The sequence below is a fragment of the Aptenodytes forsteri genome, unplaced genomic scaffold (genome assembly GCF_000699145.1).
Source record: "Aptenodytes forsteri isolate BGI_AS27 unplaced genomic scaffold, ASM69914v1 Scaffold273, whole genome shotgun sequence".
Lineage (NCBI taxonomy): Eukaryota > Metazoa > Chordata > Aves > Sphenisciformes > Spheniscidae > Aptenodytes > Aptenodytes forsteri.
Genome location: NW_008795041.1, coordinates 1,780,685 through 1,799,650, shown reverse-complemented (window position 1 = coordinate 1,799,650; position 18,966 = coordinate 1,780,685). Strand labels below are relative to the sequence as shown.

Below are 18,966 nucleotides of genomic sequence, written 5' to 3'. Positions count from 1 at the left end.
TTAGATGGTCTCGAACCTGATCTTCTCCCACAGTGGGCAGCTCTTCATTCTCCCAGTCCCCGCCTTTGCCTTCTGCAGCTTGGGCGGTGAGGCTCGAGCACTTGCTGGTGAAGACCGAGGCAAAAAAGTCATTGAGTACCAACTCTAATGGTGAGTGTTACTTTCAGGGGGGACATCCCCCCCAAAAAACCCCCGAGAGAGGGTGAGGGCCAGGGAAGGCTCTTCCCCATGGCCGCGGAAGGAGGTGGGGGTGAACAGTTCCCATAAGGACCCACTCACACCCCTATTGGCTGTTCCTGCTTGTGATGCCTTTAGCCCCGACTGGAGCACACGTTGGTCAGGGGCAGGCACTGCCCGCTGGTTGGTTGTTAAGCTCTGCGCAAGGCAGCGATTGGGTCCCCTAACCACCCAAAGCTGGCACGGCATGTGAAGGGGTGGAGAGGGAGCCAGGCGTATGCCACACCAGCCTTCGCCTCCTGGGAGAGCCCTGGCCCTGCCAACCCCAGTGGGGTTTGCTTCGCAGCGGCAAGGCCCTGAAAATAAGTGTGGGGTAAGGGAAAAATCCTGCCCCACCAGCTCTGGGCAAAGCTGCCAGGGCAGGCTGGGCACAGAGCTGCCAGGGGAGGGTGGCCACAGCGGTGCAGACAGGAGGCCTGTGGACACCGAAAAGGCAAAGGCACCAAGGGCACCGCGCAAGGGCACCCTGGTGTTCTGTCAGAGCCGTGCAGTTCCTTACACTGCAGAATAAATTGCCCTTAATTCAAAGAACTCCTAAGGACCAAATCTTCTAAGGCTTTTCCTAGAACGGTTATTGTTTCTGAATGCTTAAGCAAAAATGCCTTTAGGATTAAAAGAAATAAGCAGCACTGCAAATGACAAACACCTTTTTTGTGTTCCTCAAAAACCATTTCAATCTATTTTTTTAGCAGTTCTTCTTTCAATTCAAAATTGCAGAGGTTTGAAATGACAGCTTTCAAACTGCTCTCACTGAAAAGTGCCCATGGGTAGCACAATGGAATTAGTTTTTATTTACCAAGCCAAACTGTAAGCTTCTTAGAGGGAACAATATTTTATTCTGTGTTTATGTAGCATTTAGAATAAAAATACAGATTGTTGGAACAGTGTACACTCCGCCCTGTTGTCTTCTGGGGATTACTCACATGCGCAAAGTTTGCCTTGTATGTGGGTGCTGATTCTTCAAAGCCTTAAAGCTGACATTAAACAGGTATTGATAGGTCAGGAAACATCAAAGTTAACATTACACATACAGCTCTATCCTCCAGCTGTTCAGTCATTAATCATATGTGGACATGATTCCTTGACTAACATAACAATAAAAGTTGATCTAAAACTACACACATAACTGTCCATGAAAGCCAGTGGTTCAAAAAGTATATAAAAAGTGTTAGTTTATTGTGTCTTTACTAAACAAGGAAGAATTATCTTCTCTTCTACGACGTAGGCCAGATAAACCTTCAGTTTTGCTAGCATCCTAATCAGCTTATCATCTGTGCTGTTCTCAGCTGAGTGCCAGTAACACTGCTAGTAAAAACCTTGTCAAATATAGGAAGAGATAAATGTAGCATCTCTATTGAGATGTTCATACAGGTATTTCACAAGGTATGCAAATTAAGCTCAGAGAACTTTCAAATTAAAGTACACAAACCTGAAGAAGTAATCAATTCTGACCACTTTAGTGGGTTTTAAACAGTACATACTGTAGAACTCTTATAAGAATAAGGCAAAACTCCACTGCAAGAGATTTTCTTTAAAAAGGTAAGAAGCAGGTATCTATCTACTGAACTTACCAAAGTCACACAACTTCAGAACATCATTGTGGCTTATTAAGAGATTCTCTGGCTTGATATCTGGAGTATCAGAGTGAGAACCACTTTAGTGGGTTTTAAACAGTACATACTGTAGAACTCTTATAAGAATAAGGCAAAACTCCACTGCAAGAGATTTTCTTTAAAAAGGTAAGAAGCAGGTATCTATCTACTGAACTTACCAAAGTCACACAACTTCAGAACATCATTGTGGCTTATTAAGAGATTCTCTGGCTTGATATCTGGAGTATCAGAGTGAGAGAGAAAAAAAATAATGCTGTTACCTCTCTTTAATTTTTATTTAGAGACATTCATGGAATCATAAACGAAGCATTACAAGAACAACTGCTAAACAGCTTCCAGCAATTCAGTTTGTAAACATGCAGAATTAATTTTCTGCCTTTTGAAGTCTTTTAAAGTGTTTCCCAACAAAATATGGGAAGATAAAAGGTGCTTACAGCTATTCCTGGGCAGCAAACCAATATGCAGAATATTGCATATTGCAAAATAATACAAAGAACTGGCATTTAATTACCCTGTTAACCAATAAAATGTTAAGTGTGTCGTGCTCAACATTTTCAGTTATGATGATCTTCTCGATCACCTTTTGTCATTTGTTTAGAAAAAATATGTTGCCTAGCTTTAAGACTGTTTTTTTATTCCTATATGGATATTGTTGTATCCATATGTGGTATATTTTTCAAACTCTATTTTACAGAATATTTTCAGACTCTTGCTTATGTTTGATCAGTCTCAAATATAAATAGCATATTGTATGAGAATTTTAATTCATTGGAAACGTTACTCTTGCAAAGCCACAAAGCAAAATACAATTTTATTAAATCAGGATAAAATACATAAAACTAAAGTCACACATCAAGTATGTACTGTAAGTGCTTTAAGTTTAGGGGAGAAAGTAAACATACAGAACTGAACGCATGGCAGCTGGGACGAACTGCCTTAAGAAGTAAAACACAGGGGACCAAGCTTTAAGTTCTGGATTATTTTTCTCCTAATATTCTATTGTCAGATTCAAAAGGGAAATGACAGTGCCATGAAATGTTTAAAAAAATTCCTTTTCCTTTGGCAACATTTGTACTGCAGTTTCACTTCGCTGTGCATGTGATACAATCTTTATTCATGCCCCAAAGACAGTGGACAGCAAGCTTTATATGTAGATGAACTTACTTTTAAAACGATCTGAAGACACGCAGCAGACTTAAGACCCAGCCAAATTTACAGATTTTTTTTTTTCTGTTGACAGAATCATATAGAATCGTTTAGGTTGGAAAAGACCTTTAAGATCATCAAGTCCAACCATTCACCTAGCACTGCCAAGTCCACCACTAAACCATGTCCCTAAGCGCCACATCTACACATCTTTATACTTCCAGGGATGGGGACTCAACCACTTCCCTGGGCAGACTGTTCCAGTGCTTTTGATAACCCTTTCGGTGAAGAAATTTTTCCTCACGTCCAATCTAAACCTCCCCTGATGCAGCTTGAGGCCATTTCCTCTTGTCCTATCGCCTGTTACTTGGGAGAAGAGACCGACACCCACCTCGCTACAACCTCCTTGCAGGTAGTTGGAGAGAGCGATGAGGTCTCCCCTCAGCCTCCTTTACTCCAGGCTAAACAGTCCCAGTTCCCTCAGCCGCTCCTCAAGAGACTTGTGCTCTAGACCCTTCACCAGCTTCGTTGCTCTTCTTTGGACACAATATAAAGCAATTGCTCATATGTATGTTAAATGCAAATTACTTCAAGCTGTAACATCTTTCCCTTTAGAAAGCAAATTCCTACCCAGGGCTTATTTCCATGTGGAGAACTACACACTTACCTCTATGAACAATATCATTCTTATGGCACCAATGAATTGCTTTAATTAGCTGGTAGATATAGCTTTTCACTTTTTCTGGTGGAACTCCATTTGGCATTTCTTCTAGCAATTCAAGCATATTCTAAATGTTTAAAAGACACATTATTTAAAAGAGTTATACTGTAGTTGCTAGAAGAGAACACACTTTCAGCATTCTGAAGCAACATACTTAGGCCAGCGAGCCTGGCTATGCAAAATCAGTAGTTTAACATTCAAGGAGTGTATTTTAATCATAAGCATACTATTAGCTGTTTTCATTCTAGAGGAAGCACTTGTGAAGACAGCACTCCTGAAAGGTGAACCACAAATATATCACAAGTCCTTAAAAGACTGTCATCAAACCTCTTGGCCTAAAACTTCTAAAAAGTCATTTGGTTACAAAAAGTTGCTTGAACAGAAACACCAGGTCAGTGTGGCTATATGAAAAGTTTAGAAGAGCACAGCATTTGGTAAATATCCGACTGTGCTTTAACATACTGTTTTCTTCATTATTAAGCTAGTTCTGCTGCTTTGACATAGCAGGGCCACGATTAATCACAAACCATGTCTGTATGTGAATGGGCATAGTTAAAGCAACACAAGCCTGTTAGTGCAAATGAAGTAACAGATATAAAAATGCCTCATAGGGGCATAAATAGTAACCTAGAGAGTATCTTACAGCTATATATCAGCTGTATTGATCTTAGATATATTTGCACTACAGTAAGTATGGCCATATTAACTGTTTTATGGATATACTTAGGGAAGAAAATAAACTGACTGTTTATACTAGTAAATTTCCTCTTTGAAAAAGGACATTTAAATTCCCGTTATGTTAGCAAATGTCTCCAGTTTTGCACAGTTAGAAGTACAATGGAGTTTGTACTCTGAATCCTGAATGAATAATGGGGCAGCAGCAGCCCACGTGAAGACAGAAAGGTCTTATTTACTGAATACTGAAATAGAAATAAGTTTTTTGACTATATTGCCTTACACAACTCATTTAATGATGGACTTGAGCATTTGTAGATTTTTAATTTAAAATAAATTTACCTTGTCTTTGACAAACATTTTCTTTAGCTGTATAATAAAATTTTTGAGGTTGCTCTTGCAAGGTATTTTAATGAACGTAAATATAAGACAAAACAAATGGAGACACTGATAATATTTGAAAACATTTATAAGTTTTGCAATCTGTGAATAAATACTGGAACTTATGTGCTTGAGTTTAAGTTTCCTTAGAAATACACTTCAGATCTGAGAAAAGGAATTTTCCCTTAAGGAACCGTATTGATTTTAGTTAGACTTGTCCACACAGAAGCCTGTGGATCTGGCTAAGTCAGGAAGTTAGTGTTACAAATATGAATCAAAATAGTAGCATCAACACAGCGAGACATAATCCTATATGAAGACATTAACTAAGGGAATGATGAATAAAGGAGATTAGACTAAATGTGAATTTAAGTAATCTGGATTTGAGTATTGCAGAGCTAAGATTCCCTAAAGGACACAAGGTGCTCATCACCAGTTAAAACAAAAATTAGCCCACTATACCACATTTTATTTAATTCCTTCTACTCTTCCCTCATCCAAAAATACAGAAATCATCCTGGTCTTCAAAGAAACTATTGTGGAAACTATTTGACATAACTGAAAATGAGAAACGTTCATGGACTACGAAGTTTAACTGAAAATAAAGGTGTCCATTAATACAGAAATTACATTAGGCACAGACTATACATGATGTCTACATTTATCATTATATTCTTTTATTCTGATGCAAATAATGTTGGATATTTCAGCCTGGTGTTTTTACCAATATTAATAATTTTTAAAGTATACTCCTTATCAGATCAATTAAATGTCTTTTACTTATGCTGCTCTTCCAACCCACTACTACGGCGAGCTTAGCCAAGTCAACTATAACACAAAATTAAATGTATGTTCTAAGTTGGTGTGTGATCAAAGACATTCCACGTGTCTGGAACAATTACAAGGAACATGGGTGGAACAAGTCAAGCTTTGGATGTAAGATCCACCACAGTAGAAGTTGCTGATCTGCTGGTGAAAAACAAAACTGATTTATGCAACAAAGTTATATGACATAATAAATTGTAAACTGAGGTAAAGGAGACACAGTATTTAGGGTGAGGAATCTTTACACAAGAGAGAATTGACTGAAGAGGACTAGCACTCAGCTAGACTGCAGCATCACACTGGCAGGATATTAAACGAAAATTTCAATTGAGGGAACAATAGCTCATGAAAGCTAGAGATACATACATTTAAGCTTGCATTTATTTTTACTGTGTGTATCTGAATACCATCTAATTATTTCCATGAAGAAATGCTAAATGCTTAGAATACAGAGGGAAGGTCTACCTTTATCATGAAGGTTGCAAAAATAACGAAAGACTAATCTGTTCTAGGTTGTTTCTCCCTGGAAACAGACCAGGATGCTTGGCAGTAGTAGGCCAATCTAAGGAAATTTTGGAATCGTTTCAAATGAGGTCAGGATTGGAAATAATGACAGTGATCTTTGCCAAATCCCTCTAAGCAACTATTGATAGTGGCCTTGTTACAGAAATATACAAACAAATCCTATTTTTAACAGGGAATGATGGAGAAAGTTGAAACAGATTCCAAGGTCAAAAGTCTATGATCTTGTTTTGAAAAACTACGTCAAGATTCATTACACGACATAACACAGGACAGTTAATCAGCTTTACAATTAAATTGGACTATACAGTTTGGATGGAAATTTTTCTTCAAATGATATGTATTCCAGTCTACATAATTTGAACGTGTTTGTGTTCATATATGGAAGAACTTTTTTTTTTTGAAAGACCAACACATGAAGTAAAAACAATAGTAAAGTTATCAGTGTTGCTTTCTCACAATAAATGTCTAATCACAACAACTCAGATTGTATTGAAGTTTCTGCTGTTCCTCTTTATAGATAGCTTAATTTTAATTTTTAAAAGTAAAAGTAATTTTAAAGACTTTTCCAGCAAATTGATGATTTAACTGTGGCAACGATAGTACAAACTCAACTCACTTTTTCCACATATTCAAAAACTAAGTATAATTTTCCTCTTCTTCTGAAGGCTTCCTTCAGCTCCACTATGTTCTCCTGTTTCAAAGTGCGAAGCATTTTAAGCTCTCGTAAAGTGGTTTCTTTGACTTCTTCATTTTCTAGAGTGCAAAGTAAAAGTGACAGAGTAAAACTTATTAAAAACCAAAACAAAAACCCCAAGTAACAAATGTTATAAATCTTTATTTTGAATCCCTGATTAAATTATCTGTTTCTAGATATTACAGAGAAAAAGGCTTATTATCCAGTGTGGACTGACTCTGCTGCCTGGATGCTTCCGCACTGTAAGAGAGGTAATTGAGGACAGTGCTATCATTATGCAACCCTCACAGACTTCCCATCACTACCATCTAGGTTTTTCAGTGGCAGAAAAAGTCATAAGAAACAAATCATTTGCATTTCTATCTTTTTCATTATGAAGAGCACTAATATGCTTCAAAAAATATGCATGTATGTGTACAGACACATCCTCCACCCCACAAATACGTCACATGCATGAAGCGCTGGTAAGGTTAGTATGTCCTCAGCAGAAACACTGGAATGCAAAGCTCATGTTTGAACAATGTCAAAGAAATCTATTTGATTCTAAAATAATTTTATTCTCCAAAAGCCAGACCGAAGCACTGATCTGTAAGTCCTGTAAGTTTCCCCACAAGGCTTTTAATGGAAATTCAGCAACGCAGACCAGTGTAGTGGCCACAGAGGGCAATAGAGCAAGTGTTAATTCAACAAAGCCTTGAATCTGATCCTGAGGAGTCCAGAATTTCAACTGGTTTTTTGACAATTTAGTTGTCTGAAAGTTGTTCAAGGAAGAAATGTTTTACTAAAGCTTCATACGCTGCTTATCATCAAGGGGCCCTGAACTGACTGGGTTTTAGAGGATACTACCAACGAAATGTCAAGTAAACCAGATTATATTAGATTTTATTTTTCGTTTAGTAAAATGAAATCCATTAATTCAGTAAATTTGCCCATGCACATGTAGAAGCAGGGTTCTTAATCTTTTAGAACTGTTATCCGCAACAGAGGGACATTAAATGGGATATGATTGCATGACTTCAAAGCTAAATCACATTTGTAGGTCATGTACCACAAAGACAGTCAGAGACAGAGGAAGAAGAAATAGGGAAGAGAAACTGTTTTTCCAAGCAAGCAAAAGGCAAAAAAAGGTTTGCAGGGGAGAGAGAATAACACAGGTTGTGCAAACACATATAATTATCATCAGAAGAGAAGGAAAAAAAAAAATTGAAGTGTAGCAGGAGGGAAGAGGAAAACAAAATACTATCATCACAAATGTTTTGATTAAAAAAAATATCATTTGGAGCAATCTAAATCATTTCATTTTAAAACTAAGTGCTCGGTGTTGGCTTGCATCAGCCTGATCACATAATTTCATCTATAACTAGACACTCTCTTTCCAGTGTATTTATCATGCATATGTCAAACAACAGCAAAAATTCAGTGAAACAAAAATGGCAATAGAAACAATTACAGTATATTCAGATTTGTAATGAACTACCATGTTAAAGAGACAGATGTGAAATAGGGTGAATCAAATCCATCAAAAGAACTTCTGTCGTATTTCCAGAAACTTGTAAACAACTAGCTACAACTCTGAAAAGCAGTCATCAGCCATATAAACTGATATTACGTAATACTCCTGGAAAGCCAGACCTAATGGCAACGTTACATTTTTTGTTTTCATTTTTTGGTAGACAGGCTAATAAAATAATCCTGTTTAGGGCTTAACACTGAGATTCAGTCCCTAGGATCTGTACTGAATAGCCATATCAAGATCCAAAAAGCAATTCTAAAGTACTCTAATGACCTGGTCAAGATGATCACCACAATTAAACGATCTCCTACATTCTTTAACAGGGATTTTAAACAGATTTCTGAATAGCAGAGCTAAAAGATTCATCAAATATACCCTTCATGTATCTGGCAAAATCAGCTGCAAAGCAAGAGTTTGCATTGCATAAAACAACTGACACAAATCTGACTTGGCTGTGCCTAACTGACTCTGAAAATTACAGTCCTTGTAACCAACCACACCTCTATGGCCACCAGTAATCCTATAACAATAACAAAAAAGAAAAGTTTGCTAAAATAAAGTGGCTGCTGTTTCTTCAAGCCACATCGTTAGCTTTCAGCTAAAGCCTTGGTATACAACAAATGATAGCTGCATCACCTCAGACTGGGTTGACTCCTCTTATTACTTGGCTTCTCCTTCTGTTTGTGCTAGCCCAATAGGGATCGGGGCTAGCTTCTGATGTACGCAAGGTAGCCTATTGCTCTCGTGGTTGATTGCCAGTTTTGCCTATAATAGGATACTGGGATTCACTGTCCCCCAGCAAGTGCAGGTCAGAGAGCCAGTCTTGTTTTGGACAGATCTTTGGTTTTATTACTGCTGGGTGAGGAATAGGTGTGTGCAGCACTGGCAATAATTTCCATGTCTCCTGCCTTCTGCCATCCACTTTGCCACAACAGCAAGCCTTGCAGGAGCCAGCTCTTCCCCCTTCCTTCTCAGCAAACTCAGCAACACTGGAGAATACACAGAGGCTGCTGTGAGGGGACAAAAAGCAAGTTTCCTGTAGAGAGTGGAGCCTGCTAAAGGGAGGGCAGAGCTGCTGCCTCACCACCCAGCTCCCTCAAATCCTCCCACGGATCCCTGAAAGCTCCCCGATTCCTCTTCGTACCAACAAACTTCTCAGTGACTTCTCTCAGTCTCCTCCATTTCCTCCTTCAAGTCCCCCTAACATTTAGACCCCCTTCCACATATGAAGGGTGATAAAGCCCAAAGACTCTGCAAGCCACCACTACAAGAGGAGTTTTTGCCATTTTCTGATCACATCCAGTCTCCAAGGGATAGATCTTACTACCGTGTATGGCACCACAATCTGAGCCATATTAAGATAGATGCACCAAGGAAGAAAGGTAGTTGTCTAGTTGGAGTGTATAATGCAGTCCCTAGGCAGGTATGAAGGAGCAAGTGCCTTGAATATTCACAGAGCTAATAAATCATTATAATTTTTAAATCATGTCTTGATATATGAGACTTCTTATTTTAACTGGAGAGATACTAACAACATAGTAATTGACATGAAAGCGTATGCAGCAGAAATGGTTACCTTCACTGTCCTTGAATTTCTTGATAGCCACAATTTCATGTGTCTCCTGTAAAACAAAAGCAAAGAAAGGGAAATAAGCAAGAACTGTTGTGTTTTCTCTTGTGGTTTTTTTTTTCCCCCCGAGCATCAAATAAATTAAAAAAAACAACATCCAGAGAGATTTCACAATGCAAAACAAGATTAATTAAAAATTTGGTAAATACCTCAGTGATCAGGCCAAATGCAATACAAAACCACATATAGCAAATACATCACAATTAGGAACCCCAGTATGAAAAACAAAAGTTAAATGCCAAAAATTCATATTTAAATTCCTTGTACTAGATAGCAATTATATTTTCAGAAGAGTTGTTCCTGTGACTCTTGTTGGTTAGTTATTCTGAAAGTCAAACAATCTTTTATCTGACCAAAGTATAAGTGTGGGTGCTTATCTTTGTGAGCTGAAATGAAAATACTGTACTAGCACGTGGGTAAGGCTTACAACGACACCTGTAATTTTGGTTGTCAAAAGTTTTTGGGTTTCAAAGTCCAAATACCCACAAAGAACATAATTTTAGGAAAGTAAATTCTCTGTGCGTCCTAAAAAACCAGTTGTCATCTTAAGGGACGCCTATCCAAAACTAGAATCGCTAATTACATTTGAGTGTTAATCTGTGCTTACTATACAGTCATAGGTGATAGCTTCTTAACACCTGCCTGCCTTTGCATTCCTCTAGTATTCTCTATTCTCACCAAACCTGCTCATCATAGGTCACATTTTTCTCTTAAATGAAGACATTTCTCTTGTCATGTGAGCAGGAATGCATTTAGCACATGGCCAAAGTGTAGCCAACATGACATGACTAGTGCATGTATGTTCATACAATGATGCAGCACCTGAATTTTAGTAACATGATGGCGAAGAGGTTTTAAGGTCACAGAGTAAGGGGTGTGTGAGCAGATGTGCAGTAGGCTACTTGAGTTATTTGACGAGCTAGATTTAGCTTACACACTTCTTCCAAACTTCACAGCTTTCAAAAAAAATAACAATATCTCACTATTAATAGCATACAAAGGCTGGACTGGAGAACAGCAATAAGAGTGAAGCCCTTTTGGAATGCCTGAAGACATGTGCATAACCAAGTATTGAATAACACAAACATCTACTCCATTTTTCACTTCAAATCGTCATAACATATGAACCTGTAAAACACCTGATCCCATTTAAAATAAAAGCACCTGGAAAGACTACTGTAGATAGTGAGTAATGCCTTTTAAGGCCTTTAAATGAAAATCAGTACTACTATGAATAAAAATCAGTAAAAATGAGTTTGCATATTCATATTGTATCTGTTGGCTGTAAAGTATTATAATGTAGAGTAAAACTTCACCAGGCTGAGAACCCTGTGGTTTGACCAAAACAAACATAAGACTCTATATATATTTGTGTGTGTATAATTTGCATGTTTAAAAAAAAAATCCTTTGATCATCGCTCATAATATCTATCAGAAAAACTGGGAAGCATTATGTTGTGTATTGATTTAAGTGACCAAACTATATCTACCCTGCATTGAAGAAGGTTAGTTCAGCAGAAGCAGCACATGCTACTAGCTCCTAGAGAGGACTTACATTGCTTTTCTGCTACCGAATCCTACCCTTCATATATAGTGGTCTAATCTGAAGGCTGATACTTTACATACATTCAGCTGAGATACTATGAAGGTCCAAGCACTATCCTTTGCTCAACCAATTTTACAGAACAGAAAAGAAAGGGATGCCAGAACTGAGGAGATAATACACGTTTCAGGTTCAGAGCCATTCTGAAGGGCTTGTCTACAGCTTTTATGTCAAATACAGTTCCTATATATTTTTGTTTCAGGAAGCTTATAAACTGAATGGTCTAAACTAAACTGAACAGACTGTTTTACTAATTATATTGCTACTACTAAGTTATAGTATTGTTATATTAACTAACTAACTATAGTAATAATAGTAATAGTTATTTGCACTATGGAGGAACACTGCTAAGAGGGTGAGTACATTTAGCTGATTTGACTTCTGGTATCTACTGTTAGGTGCTTTGGCTAATTAAGCCTCTGAAAGGTTTTTCAGAAAAGGAACACCATAATTGGTCTCAAAAGCCTCTGCTGACTGTAACATGCCTATGTTTAGACTGTGCATACACCATTTTGCAGATAAACCAAATTTATCCATTAGCATTACATTCCTATTTCACATGAAGGAAAAGAAAAATTTGTAGATGTTTCGGCAACCATCGAAAGGCTGTATTTTTATTCTCAAAGTAACGGCTAAGTACACTGAAAGAAATGTAGGAGTTAAAAGCTGTTGCCTCACACAGAAAGCAATTCTGCACCATTCAAGAAATCTAGTCCATGTGGCTTCTCTGCCATATGCTGCTGTCCCTGATGTGTACAGTGAATGTGATTATTTTGGAAATTAAGTTTTAAAAGCTATTGGGTCACAGTCTTGCAAAGACTTACGTAAGATATGCTATCAAACGTCCTGTAGAATTTTGACTATTCACAGTATTTAAAGCACAAGTGGCTCTATGAAGAACAGGAACATAAAGACTTTAGCAACACACATATGGAAGAAAAAGTTATCCAAACAGTTCAAAATACTCTAACATTTAAGAAATTTTCATTTGAAAAGCTTTATCACTTGTATTATTTCATTAGACTAATTAATGTTGTCATAATTAAGCGATCAAGAATTTATACATAACATATTCATTATCTTGGAAAAAAAAAAACAGCGATCAAGAATTTATACATAACATATTCCTTATCTTGGAAAAAAAAACCCAACAAAAATGTATTTAAACAACTTGAAGTGAAACACCACCAAAATGAGACTAGACAGTAAGTGCTTTGAGGAATTGCACTAATAACATTTTGTTCCTCCTTCGGGAGGGACATTCTTGTCCAGGTTTCTTGGAGGATCTCATCCTACCTAAATGGCATCCTCTAGGAATCAGCTACTGGTGAAGCAGTCAAGCCAAAGCTAAAATGGATACAAGGACACTGAAGATTACTGTGCATAGATTTTTAAATACAATGTACCTGCTTGTCAAAAAGTCTGTAACTTCCCTATGATGTGGAACACCTCCAAAATGGTAGGGTTTGGGAGTGCTCCAGCAGGCAGAACAGAAAATTGAATCTGAGTGCACATTTCCCATTTCTTGGTCGAGTGCTCTAAACCAACTAAATAGTTTATATGAGGTGACATAAAAATAGTAGCCCCTCGTCAATCATATTTTAAACTAGTTGCCAAAGGAAGAATCCACCTCAAACGCCCTGTTTGTCTGTCTCTGTTTGCCATCACCACTAGTAACTTTGAACTAGATGTCCAGTTTCAACCAAATTTTACAGAGAAATGCAAGTTTTAAAAAGAGAAAATTTCAAAAAAATTTCTCAAATTTGTCAGCCACATACAGAATATCCTTCCTTGGGGGAAGAAAGCAGTAAGAACCCAATATCCTATACATTGTATGATGTTGCAGCAGCATATGTAGACTGTGCAACGAACTAACATGCATAGCTTTTGATCAGCCATTGTACGTAATTTGTCATTTACACAAACTAATACAGAAGGAAATTGGAAAACATGGAATACATTTTGCATATGGACCAATTCAGCAGGCATATAGCAGGGGTGGTAAGAGTACGCTTCCTGGATTAGGAGACAGATGCTAGAGCTGTCAGACGATGCAGGCCCAATCTGAAGTTTCAAACAAGGACTGACACACACTAGGTGCAAAGCAGACACCACATCACTAAGCCCTGAGAAGATGGACAGAATCGGGGATATGAAGAAAAGCAGAACTTTGAATTTTCACTGTTGAATTCCCTTGTTGCTCAGATTCCTGTGGGAATCTGAAAGGTTCTTTACAGACCAAATTTAGATTTTGTTTCTTAAAATCTTTATTTAAAAGTCTTTTTGGAGATCTGAGCTCTTTTGTGGATCTGGTTCTCTGCTCCTCAAAAACAGTCCAAATTGCAATTCCCCAAAAATAAAACTGCCATTCTCTAAAATATCTTTTTTGCATTTCAAAAGGGTTTTTTCAAGACTGTACTCTGAAACAGAACAGTACTGAAAGCAATGTTCAGTCTGACTGCGGAAAACCTCCTCAGACAATAGCTCAGTATCCAACTCCTAGCATGGAAAATTCTCATATCCAGTTAATGTATTGTCTAGGTAGATAAGCTGTTACTAGTTGATTCAATATTTGAGACTTCAATGAATGTCAAGGAAAGAAAAACCTCAAGTAATCCTAAATATTCTGTGCTCTTTATGGAACAGAATATCCTTTCTGATCTCTACTACTCACTACTACTAGCTTATATAACAAAGTATGAAAATTTGAGTTCACTTAGCCGTAGTTTTGCTTCCCTCAGCTACATTTATTACTAAGCATCTCATTATCTTGCTCTACCAAAAAATTCTGGCCTCAATATTTCACTTTACGTTGTGAGGCAACAGCAAATTTGCAAATGCACAAGTCAAATCTCTTTTAGCATTGGTATTACCTCTGCTTATTGAGCATGTATACTATAGACATTCTGTGTTATAAAACTACAGGAAAAGCACTGTTTTACATTTAAGTATGCAACAACAGATGAATGTTACTGAACACATTTTCTGTAAAAGTTAAGGATGTACATAAACTGATTATCCAAGACTCCATGATTACATGTGTCTAAAATGGGGCAAAATATGTCTCTTCTCCATGTACAAGTCTGCTAATATCATTTAATAAGGGTAAGACAAAAATTTCTTAATCCATGTCTGTTCCATTTGCTTTAGTATAGAGAAGGAAGAAGATACCTGTTCACAGGAAAAGGGTATCTCCAGTCCTGGAGATGGGAATGACTTCATGCTAGGGCTCAATCCTTTCCTGTACCTCAAAATATGCATGGGAATTGCTTCTGGAGAAAACATGGGATTTACTGTCTGTCCACGTAACCACAGATGAGAGGTAAGTATCCTTATGGGAGCTAAGCAGTTCTGACAGCTCTTCTGCTAGCCACCCAGAGATTTCTCTCCCAGGTTTCCTCACAAGATTGTAGCACCTGGTATTTCCTGTCACCAGTATCAAACTAGAAGAGTTCCCTGATTCGAAAGCACTTCATTTTATTTAAAGGATAGAGGTCCCCTATTTTTCCATTGTCTCTACATAATATATACAACATGACAGTGCTTTTCCAAAACAGTGCAGGGATGTCTCTCTGTTGTTTTCTAGAAAAACCCTTGATGTTAATGATGAGAGTACTCAAGGAGAAAGGTGCTACTCAACATAACTCAAGATCTTAGAACTATAACCATTATTGTCTGGAAAGAGAAATGTATCCTACCAAACTGTATGTTGTTCTTGAAAATACTACTGTGTCTCAAAAAGCCTCTTCAAATGTTTGTCCCTATTTTATTTCAAAGATTTCTGTTAGGATTTTTTTTTTCCTTTTTCTTTTGCATACCAAGGAAAATTTGACACAAAGCATAGGTACACAAAAAGATTCTTGAAAAATAGATAATCTATACTGTGTCTCAAAAAGCCTCTTCAAATGTTTGTCCCTATTTTATTTCAAAGATTTCTGTTAGGATTTTTTTTTTCCTTTTTCTTTTGCATACCAAGGAAAATTTGACACAAAGCATAGGTACACAAAAAGTTTCTTGAAGAACAGATAATCTTATGTGCTTCAGAAACTTACAGCATTCAGCTATAATTTTACTGCCTCACCCTATATGATTACAAGAATTTCTCAAGCATGGATTTTTTAAGCAACCAGAAGAGCAAGTGATTACAAAAATCAACAAACATGAGTAGAGATAGCGATAGTCAATACTGAGCGCGTGCCATGGAGAAGCAGCACGTTGCTGCCTTTACTCAGGTGTTGCTGCTCCAGCAACATCTAATACATCACATCAGGGTTTTATGCTGATATATCAAGTGGCATATTAAGATATGATATTGCATGTTCTGTGATTGGCTCATGTTTTCCATCTGTACAAGTATGAGGCTATAAAGCCCAAAGATAAATGCATGCTTAACTTCTGCTAGAAAAAGTTAAATCAATCGCATTCTCTACTCATAGATAATATTTACATTTTACAAAACTAATTTAGAAGCAAGCAAGAAACCATGATTTGATCCTCACCGATCCGTAATTATAGTCACATAGTTTGCCACAACAAAGACACACATTAAAAAAAAACAACAAAATTCAGCCAAACATATCCTATGGCTAGTCTTTTCTGAACAAAGCAGTATAGCTTTACTTCGACTTGCATAAATGTTGAAGGACACAATAATGCTTAAGTGTTTAGAATACATCTTTCAATAATCTCGATTCTAGCAAAAGTCACAGAATATTAAGCAATCACCGGCGAGGCAACAGAAGCCCATGAAACCATTACAAGATAGTAAAGCATTTATTTTTCATGAGTCGCTTAAAATGAAATTTTTAAAAAACCAGCAAATTCATTTTTTCAAAGTTATTCTCAAAACAAGAAACATAAATTACTAACATTTTAGTCAGTATCGATCAGTGTATCATAAATATAACAAGTCATTACAAAAGTCTTTAAACTTAGGCCAAGCTACCTCGCAGTACAAGTTCTGAGAGGTAACAGGCATTGTCACCTGCATATAAACCAGGTCCTTAAGACATCATTCAGACACCGTCCCGACTCCATTTGCATTCTGCCTTAAAACACTGCCACCTTTGGACAGTACTGTCAGATCAGAACACAGCTTCCTGTCTTCTCAAGGCTTCTAATATTAGGTGCTGGCAGTTTTGCAACATTACTTTCAAAATCTAATGGAGTATCTTAGAATATTCTCTGTAGACAAAAGAGATGTGCAAGATGATGGATTAAATTTCTTTTTTCAAACATTTGACATTGGGAAGTATAAGTCATAGCACTGTGTATTCTTGTACACCTAAAATACTTTGGGGAATTTCCCTCAAGAGGTGTTTCTCTGTTTTAATTTTATATTTCTCCCTTGGGAAAGTTATAATTATCCTATTTTTCAGTTAAAAAACCCCACACCACACTTGGTTTATCTATGAAATACCACTCTTAGCACAGGAGAACTTTCAGGAAATTACTTCCTAATCCAAAAGTCCTATCTAATTTTAGGGAGACAGAGTCTCTGGTAAATAATGACATAACAGTATGTCTGAGTTATCACAATGCCTTTTATTTACTGGAAAATTGATTACAATTTTTCCAACACATACATGTTACAATTTACTTGAGAAGAAGCATCTAGAATGAATCACCACAAATCAATTTTATCTCTGTTGAAAGCAGAATGTTATTTACTAACCAGCTAAGTGCAGGAGAAGACTCTTAATAAAACAAAGATTTATATACTTCGCATGCCCATTTTAAAGAAGATGGGCACCCTGTCTCCTAGTTGAGGAAGAACAAAAGGAGGACTAGAGAAAACAAACTACTCTGGACCTACTAGAAGACTTCCAAGGAGGGACAGCTATAGAAGCTCAGCTATTCCACTGGGGGAAAAAGCATAAGAAAAGGCTGAAACCTGTAGCTACCAGTTTGTCAGGAAACGACCAGTAAGCATGTGCAATGATGGAAAGAGACTTTTTTTTAAAAAATGCAAGCAGATTGAAACAGTTTCTCCGATTTCTTTATTTATGTCCTTCATAAACACTTGCAACAACTGTGCTATCTGTTTAGATGTTACGAGTAAATGCTTGCATTACCAATTTTACTTATCTGGTTTAAATCAAGTGTAATTTAAGGGAATCATAAACAGCAAGCATTTCTCACCCAACCATCGGACAAATCTGTAAGCCAAATGAGTGGCCCATCTCTATCCACAGGCTCACAGATTGAACTGCCCCAGCCCCCAGTGAAAGGCTCAAGAGAGACCAAAGGGTCCCCCCTCCACTGATGGCAGAGGCTCTCCAGACTGCATTAAGTTTACAGGCTTGCAGGATGGTTGGGGCTGGAAGGCACCTCTCAACCAGTCTTGAATGTCCCCACCCCTGGGGATATTCTGAATAGCCTTGGAGATACTCAAAATCCACCAGGACAAGATTTGGAGCAATCTGCTGTAGCTGACTCTGCTTTGAGCAGTTATTAGGAGGCACACCTGAATCCTGAGAGGAATGCATTACAATGTATGCATTTTATATTCTTCAAAAACTTGAAATCAACCAATTTATGGGTTTTTTTTCCCCCTCTACTTTCCACAAAAGTTACAAAGACTAATCTTAGCCTTGCAGGCTAGTCCCTCCCACTTTCATTTAAGATCAGCAGAGGTGCACAGAGTGATTCAGAGCAGCACTAAAGTTAAGGTGCTCTCAGTCACCTCTGCATAAATGGAGGAAGCGACTTCCCTAGACTCCCAAGGAAGCCTAGGGGGGCTCATCTCTCTAGATTGAAGTTAGCTCTAGGCAAATCCTTCCTGCATCCTCTTTTACATTATGTTGAATGCTGACTTTTCATAAACATTGGGAATTAGCAGTTTCTTTAACCCAAGGTTATAACATTAGCATTTAAACAGTCCTACAACCCTAAAATACTACCCTGAAAAGAACACTTGAAGAAAGTGAACCCACTCAGTATTTTCTACTAACTACTAGGCTGATGATAGTGGTTAGCATTTAAACTTTCATTGTTCCAAATGGGTTTTTCATATTTATTCACAATTTTCTCCAAGCAAGAAAGTAAATATGTATTCCCAAAGAATTTGTACAAAAATGTAATGAAAAGGATCTGGACTAAAAAGCAGCTTTTAAATTCTATAAATGCAGCTATCCTGGCTTTTCACGGTAAACTACTATTATTGTAGCAATTTTTTTTTTATAATCTGGCCTTCATTTCATCCTATTGTGGCACTGTTGTAGCACTACACTATATAATTTTACAATTTGACAGTACTGTTTAATCCCAACCCTAGATGTAAAAAAGAACCCAAATTTGGTAAATGGCTATAAATGTTTTTGATTCTGAAAAGTCAGTAATAGTCATTTCAGTTTCGTACCCCAATCCTTTTTCCAATTTGGTATTTTTGCCTGTTAAGTCTG

At 37.4% G+C, this 18,966-nt stretch overlaps 1 protein-coding gene across 1 annotated transcript in view; it reads right to left on the bottom strand.

Moving 5' to 3' along the window:
* Nucleotides 1-18,966, bottom strand: part of CDKL5 (cyclin dependent kinase like 5) — an 87,063-nt gene that overhangs the window by 44,355 nt on the left and 23,742 nt on the right. The window contains exons 3-6 of the mRNA XM_009276885.1: nt 9,907-9,952; nt 6,740-6,876; nt 3,664-3,784; nt 2,009-2,068 (exon numbers count right to left, since the gene is read on the bottom strand). Of these exons, the coding sequence (XP_009275160.1) occupies nt 2,009-2,068; nt 3,664-3,784; nt 6,740-6,876; nt 9,907-9,952 (364 nt within the window). The remainder of the gene's footprint in view (nt 1-2,008; nt 2,069-3,663; nt 3,785-6,739; nt 6,877-9,906; nt 9,953-18,966) is intronic.